Below are 7,675 nucleotides of genomic sequence, written 5' to 3'. Positions count from 1 at the left end.
TTTGTTTTAAAACATTAAAATTACTAACTGTAACTTCTTTCTATCAGAAAAACATTTCTAATGATAATAATATATAGTAGTGACACTAAAATTAACGACTGCCTACCTTGAGTTAATTTTTAATTGAAACTTGTGAAAATTTTCTAGATAGGTTGTATTTAAAATAATTAATCAGAACACCACATTTACAAACAATAATTATTTACAATATTTAGATGAAAATTTCTCTTTGTTAATAAATTTACTGTAACTTGAATTATTATTATTTTTTAAACAATATATTTAGATTTCAAACTCATAATTATTTGATCTTATTTTAGTTATTTGTTTACCAAGTGATTAAAATGGATAAAAATTCAGTTAATTACCAATCATGCATCAAATTATGTGGCATTCGTATTGTTTCTCCTTTAGTAAGTTACAATTTTTAATAAAATTACTATCAAACAAAACTGCTTCAATTTGATGCAATACATATTATATTTTACCCAATAATATACATACATGATTTTTGATGTTTACTTTTATAAGTTTGCAGAAATTTCTTAAAAATTGTTAATATTCTACAGTTGTAAATGTTTGGTTTTTATCAATTACAAAGTATTTTATTTACAAAAATACCAATAGAATTTCATAACTCATTAAATTCTAAACTTACAAAAAATATATTTACTTAACAAAAATAAAAAAAAAAAATTTGTTAATATTAACAACTGCTTTCAAAGTTTTTTAATTTCACTACTATTTTTTACCAAAAACCTTTAAATTATTTTAAAGTAAATATCATCAAATTTTTTGACTTGGAAGTTTGTTTAATTCACTTGCTTAATTATATTGACTCTTGTGTTTTACGATTTTTATTAATTATTTTTGAGTATTAACCAAAGTGTTAAGCCTGAAGTTTGAAATTTCTTAAACACTAAACAAAGCTCTGATCAAAATTTATGCAAATGACTAGGCATTACTTTGTTTCATTTTTGATATTAAACCAGTTAATTTTATTTAAAAAAAGCTAACTGACACCAAATTGTTTTATGGTCATCTTGAATAGATTTTATATATTTTTAGATGACTAGTATAAAAAGACAAGAAATGAAAAAATACAAAGAAAGAGCTATGACATTAGAACATAAATTAAAAGGTAAAAGAGTTAGCATGGATAGTGGTGTAATGACTGCAAGTGCAGAACTGCAAAAAATTGAAAATTTAGAATCACCAACCATTTATAACAATGAACTCAACATTTATGAAAAACAAAATAATAAATCAAATAATTCTCTTAACCTATATCCAGAAGAAATAAATACTTCTAAAACACCACTTGAATATTCAGTTAACAAAAATCATACTTTAAGTTGTGATCAGTCCGCTGTAGAAAGTCAGTGTATTAAGTCTAAAGACATTAGTAATAAGGAAAATATTTTTGTAAATTATATCTTCCAAGATAATTCTAATATTACTGATTTAACTACTAGTGAAGATGATGTATCAGTGAAAACTGATACACCACGCATAAGAAGTAGTTCATATACATTATCGTCTCCTAGCCCAAGTATGGTTGCATTTTTAAATAGTCAAATACAACAAAATTTGATAAAATTTAAGTACTTAGAAAAATATCATACTTCTATTGATTGTAAATCTGAACCTCCTAGTATAAGTAAAGAAATAACTAATGAAACAAATAATTTAACGAAAAGTTCCTCATTATGCTCAGTTTCTAAAGTTATGGACAATGAAGTATTTATTCAAAATTTGGACAAACTTCGAAAAAATTCTACTTTTTGTGAGACATTAGATGTTTTAAAGAATGATGATAAAATACAAGTTCATGGTGTAAACACTAAATCAATGCATGGAGTAAATTTGAGTGATGATGAGAGTATCGTGGCTAGTGCCGTGACTGTACTTAATGGGAATGACTTTGAAAATGATAGTAATACTAATTCTATGATAAGACAATGCTGTTGTAAGCATAGTGATGATGAGTTTTCTTTAAATAGTATCATGCAATATAAAACATCTGAAGAGATAAAATTAGAAGCTGAACAATTAAAAAAAGAAAAATTGGAAATAGATAATAGACATCAAGAAGAATTATCAAATTTAATAAAAAAACAAAGAGAAGAACAGCAACAACTTGCTTTAAAGATTTTTCTTATTTCACAGAATTCCTCAGGTATATCTCTAAATCAATCAGAAAATTCTGAAATTTGTCAAGAATCATACAAAAATCCTTCAATAACATTGTCAGAAACAACTCTTACTAATGACAAAAGTTTACTTTCAGATACATCATCTATTATTTCTAATTGTTCTATAAACAGAAGTAGTAGGGCTTGCTCATCTCCTAGGCAAAATCCACCAAATCGGTCACCAAGTTTGCTACAAAATATTAAATTTTATCATAGGATACGTAATGGTACAAATGCAAAATGGTCAAAACCCCCTACTGAGGTAGAAAACTCTGCAGCAATTGTTATAAATGCAGCTGTTCGTGGATATCTTACAAGGAGACTTTTAAAAACTGAAAAAGCTCAAATGTTAAAAAAAACTATTTTAGATTCTTTAAAAACTGCTCTAATTATGCATGTTGAATTAAAAAAACAACAGCCAACTGAATCTGATCTTGAACTTCATCAACGAATCATTAACCAGGTATTTTATATCCATAGGTTACAATATTTTCCTTAAAATATTTTATTATACAAAGTTAATAATTTTTAAATAGTTAACATTAATAGTGTAAAACAAATTTACTATGCTGATTAGTCAATATTGATAGTTAATTAGTACATTGTCAAAGCCCACATCCTCAAAATTTTCACGAAAACCAAAAAATATATTTTTATTACATTTTTGTTCATTCTAACATGAAACTTCTTTTGATAATTTCTTTCTATGATGAATGATATTTATAATAAATTAAATTTTTCTATATACAATATAATTTTTTACAATACAATTTATACAATTTTTTTTTTTATACAATTTATATTTTTCAAAGTCATTTTTGAAAAATGAGCCATTTACAACAATTTGCCTTCAAGCAATCAATATAATGTTGTATATAATTATGAAAATTATAATTTGTTTTCAAGTATTCAAGACAATAATTTTGATCTAATTATTTAAATATGCTTTTAATTTTTTTTTTTAGAAATATTTTAATAAATATTTTTTAATGAATTGTTCAAAGTAAAAATATGGTATTGAAAAATAATTAGTAAGTAATTGAATCAATCAAATAATTTTGATTAAGGTTTAAATATTTTCTATTTAATTGATATTATCAATTTTTAATTAATATATATATTTATCGAATATTTTTTGTTAATCTATAATATTTAAATTAACACTAATTTTAAATGTATACTTTTTAGTTAACTGTTGCTTGCTATGATTTAAATGATTTGATTTTGGGATCTGTTCATGAACGTATGAGTATTATTCGTGGTGATCGTGAACGTATCAAAGCAATAAAACAAAGACGAAAATCTACTCCATCAATAAATTATAAAATAACACCTACTTATAAAAAGTAAGAAGTTAATTTTAAATATTAAAATTTATGTTGATTTATCTATACTTTTTAGGCCAAAAAAATCATCATCTGGATATTCATTATCAAAAATTAATTCGGGACATCTACTTGAAAAGAAACCTTAAATAAGAAATAATATAACTTAACACGACTATTTCTTAATAATGACTTCTCACTAGTAAATACTAAGTTATTAATGCATTGCATTGTTCACTTTATTTCACTCATTTTTTTGGTGTAGTTGATTTTATAAGTGAAACCAAAGATTCTTTCCTCCTATTGTCATAAAAATAAACACATTATGCACATTTTATGTTATATTGTTAAGCAAATATTAGAAGATAATTATAAAATTGTATTATTATTTTTATGATTGTTTCTATTAAGTTTTGTAATTATAAATATTTTCATGTAATAATTATAACTATTTTGTATTATTAAATTAAATCAAACTGTTTATTTGTGTATTTATGAGCTTAATAATTTTTATTTCATTAGATCCTTATAGCTCGCTTTGACAGTTTATTCGTATTAATTATATTTGCTGTACCATAAAACCTTTGATTCTTTTAGTTCAATGTTTCTCCCAATTTTTCAATCGTTATGTTTTTTTATGTTTATCCCTTTTATAGCAGCACCCACTCCCCAACTCCAGTCATTACTTGAAATTGTTAATAACTTTCGAAATACTAATCCAAAAGTTGTTATCGACCAGTCATTTTTTTAATGAGATCATTATCAACTGAATGGAGATATTATTAAAATTTAAATTCATGTTATTTAATCAATTTTATTTTATAATTTTGTTGTTATAAAAATTTTATTTGTCTTTGATAAGTATTTATCTTAACATTAACTAGTTTGTTTTTTTGGTTAATTTCAATCGGTAACTTTTTTTTTTTTAGATGTTATTAGAATGTTTTTGATTTGAACTTTTTGTCACCAAATTAAAAAATATTGATCAGTTGAGGCATTTTTATTAATCAGTTTTAATAGTATTTATAAATGACAAATTATAAAAAATTAATTATAATACCAATTAAAACAAATAGAAATTTTACTAACATGTCAGATTTTTCAATTAAAATAATTGAGTAGACCTTATCATTTGAAGACTACCACTATACAAGGATAATAATTATACTACAAGATTTTTTTTATATATTAATAATATAATTTTTGTGGTAAACTTTTTAATAAAATATGTCATTTCTAAAATCCATTATTTCCTTCTTCCCAATTAATAGATCCCTTTAATGTGGAAGGTAAATTAAATATATTTTATAAAAAAACTATAGCTACTTTTGGAATATAATAATAAAAATGAATACAAATAAATTATTAATCAATTTATTACTTTACTTTTTATCTTCCTTTAAAAATTACATAAATATTTGAAAGTAAAAAAAAAACAGAAGTAAAACTACAGAAAAATGTATACAATTTTAAACAATATAAAATAAAATAATTAATTTAATTGATGAAAAACATTCTTTAACTCCATTAATTTGTAAAATTATGACATTAAATATGATAAAAATAATCTTTGTCACTGTATTAATAATTAATTTTTAAAATAATAACTTTTATCCAATTAAAATTTTGTTAATTATTTAAAAAATAATGAACTTTTTTATATAAATAATTTACCAATATTATTGAAGTAGTTACATTGCAATCTTCAAAGTATAAGAAGTTTTATAACTTTGATCAGAATACATTTTACTATTCTGGAATTTTTTTTTAATTGCTGTCAAATTTCAATATATGTTAAAGGTAGTACAATATTCTTTAAATTTTGTATACTAATATTCATAAGATACAAATTTTAATAATACTATCTAGAATAATTAGCCTATAATGTATAAAATCAATCTATAAAATATAGTAGATAAAAATAATACTTAAAAACTTAATAATATACAAATAATATTCAAACAAATAAAAATTAACACAATAAAATATAAATAAACATTATACTATTAATAACAACAAAAATATAAATGTATACNCAACTTAGTTTTTATTGTAAAATTTAATTTTGCGGATTATCCGCGGAATTCGTTTATCCGTGGATGTCCTGCCACCCTATTCCACGGATAATCGGGAGTTTACTGTATTTTTATATTCAAGTAAATGTTCCCTTTGGGTCAAATTAATTTGATTTCCTTTTTGTGGTATACTAGATTTATATAACCTACATATATTTCATGAAATAATTCGTACATAATAACTTAATGAAAGTTTATTTTAATCATCAATTAAAACTGAGTAATTGCTTAAATCTAATGAGAATGAAGTTTAAATTATTTCTGTACATTTTAATATTTTTAATTAAGACATTTTTATTAATTTTTCTAGAGAACTAAGTAGAGTTTTACTTGAAAAGGAAATTGCATTGATTGTAATAATCAATTATTAAAAAAGATTATAAATATTATTACCACAGGTAATTTAACCTAATTAAGTACACTAAAAATTAATTTATAATTTAAGTAATTTTAGGTAAATTCAATTTATGATATAAGAATACAATTTCAAAATATAAGTACATTGAAATTACCATTCCTTTTTTATTATTGAGCAATTAGATAACAATGAACTAAAGACAACAGATTTTTGATTAAACATTTACTTCAATAATTTAAATAAATATTGTGCTGAATTATACTAGTATATTGGAACATTTTATAACTTATTATTTACAGTATGTTTAAGTATCAAAATCAATAATATATTAAATAAAAAACTAATTTCAATAAAAAAAAGATAAATCATAACTTCATTGTTGTTTTTTATGCTAAACTTGTTGTATAATACTATAATTTTAGTAACTATTCAGCTTTATTAAAATAAATTCTTACTAGGCAAAGTTTGTAATAAAAAAAAATAATTCAAACATATAATACATACCATTTTATAACATAACATACATATAACTGTTATTTAGGGGACCAAAGTTATACTTTTAAAAAAAAATTTTTTTAAAAGATTATATGAAAAAAATTATTAGAACTTCTAATGATCTTAAAAATCATATGGATTGTATACTTAATGTAGTATTAAATAAAATCATAATTTATTGTATATTTATAAAAAAACCTTCAAAATAATTATTGCATAAAGGTTTTGATTGAATACAAAAAAAGGTCTAGTTAATTTTTATTTTAAAGTATACAAACCATCAATTTTTTTTTTTTACAAAATTGAAACTAGAAATTATATTTATTATTTAATATTTTATACAAATAAATTTATAAAAAGAAATATATTACTTTGTATTTTTCTTTTTTAATATTTTAACCACAAAGATTTGGCAAAAAAAAACTTATTATTTCAGATCAAATTTAAACTATAATTAAACTAAATTATTATTTTTTATTACAGAATGTTTTTAAGGTAGGTGGAATATGTTAGTCTACCAACACATTAAAAAGATTCTGTAATATTTTTACTATCAATGACTCAACAAATCAACAAGAATGTGCATACATTTTTACATAAATTTTATAAACAATATATTAAAATTTAATAAATATTTATTCATTAAAACTATTTAGTTATTTTATCAACATATATACAAACTTGCATATAAATAACTCAAATTTATAAATACCATTTCATAAATTTTAAATGTATTTAGATTGAAATTTTAGTATTTTTTTATTGTCTATGATTTTCTTTATCGGTGAAATATATTATATATTTTTAAATACTTAAGATAAATAAATCACAATTTTATTCTTGAGATACTATATTTAAATTGTTAATAATTTTATTAAATTTAAAATAAATTACGAATAGTAATCTATGTTTTGTTTATTTACAAATTATTTTGTTATAGAATGTTAAAATATTTAGATCTTAGTTTTCTACTTTATCCACAATAAAATACAATTTTTCAAACATAAAAAATACTAAAAAAATTTGAAAAATTATTAATTAAAAAAATTTAGTATCTATTTTTAAAATGGTAACTAAGTTTGACTTGATCCATAAGTACCTGCTGGTGGCCTATATTGCTCTGGTAATGTAAAATGTTGTAATCTATTAAATGCATATTTTCTAATACCTGTATTTTTGAAAGTGTTTTCTCTTCGACAACCCTCACTAAAAAAAAAAAAAAAAAAA

General features: G+C 21.3%; 2 protein-coding genes across 4 annotated transcripts in view; one reads left to right on the top strand and one right to left on the bottom strand.

Annotated features, from left to right (window-relative positions):
• Positions 1–82: 82 nt before the first annotated feature.
• On the top strand, positions 83–4,001 carry LOC126905567 (uncharacterized). Its single transcript, XM_050685391.1, has 5 exons — positions 83–246; positions 321–413; positions 1,069–2,658; positions 3,384–3,541; positions 3,597–4,001. Exons 2-5 carry the CDS (start codon positions 345–347, stop codon positions 3,667–3,669), a joined length of 1,890 nt encoding a protein of 629 aa, XP_050541348.1. The 5' UTR covers positions 83–246; positions 321–344; the 3' UTR covers positions 3,670–4,001.
• A 3,219-nt stretch (positions 4,002–7,220) lies between these two features.
• LOC126905565 (inositol polyphosphate-4-phosphatase type I A) overlaps positions 7,221–7,675 on the bottom strand; it is an 11,363-nt gene continuing 10,908 nt past the window's right edge. For 2 of the 3 annotated variants that reach the window (XM_050685387.1, XM_050685388.1), the window contains one exon: positions 7,221–7,654. In XM_050685387.1, coding sequence (XP_050541344.1) covers positions 7,522–7,654 — 133 coding nt within the window. In that variant the 3' untranslated portion in view covers positions 7,221–7,521. The remainder of the gene's footprint in view (positions 7,655–7,675) is intronic. The other variant, XM_050685389.1, reaches the window with a different exon arrangement.

Source organism: Daktulosphaira vitifoliae, unplaced genomic scaffold, assembly GCF_025091365.1.
Source record: "Daktulosphaira vitifoliae isolate Bord-2020 unplaced genomic scaffold, ASM2509136v1 Scaffold_4, whole genome shotgun sequence".
NCBI classification, from domain to species: domain Eukaryota; kingdom Metazoa; phylum Arthropoda; class Insecta; order Hemiptera; family Phylloxeridae; genus Daktulosphaira; species Daktulosphaira vitifoliae.
This window is presented reverse-complemented; position numbering and strand designations above follow the sequence as displayed.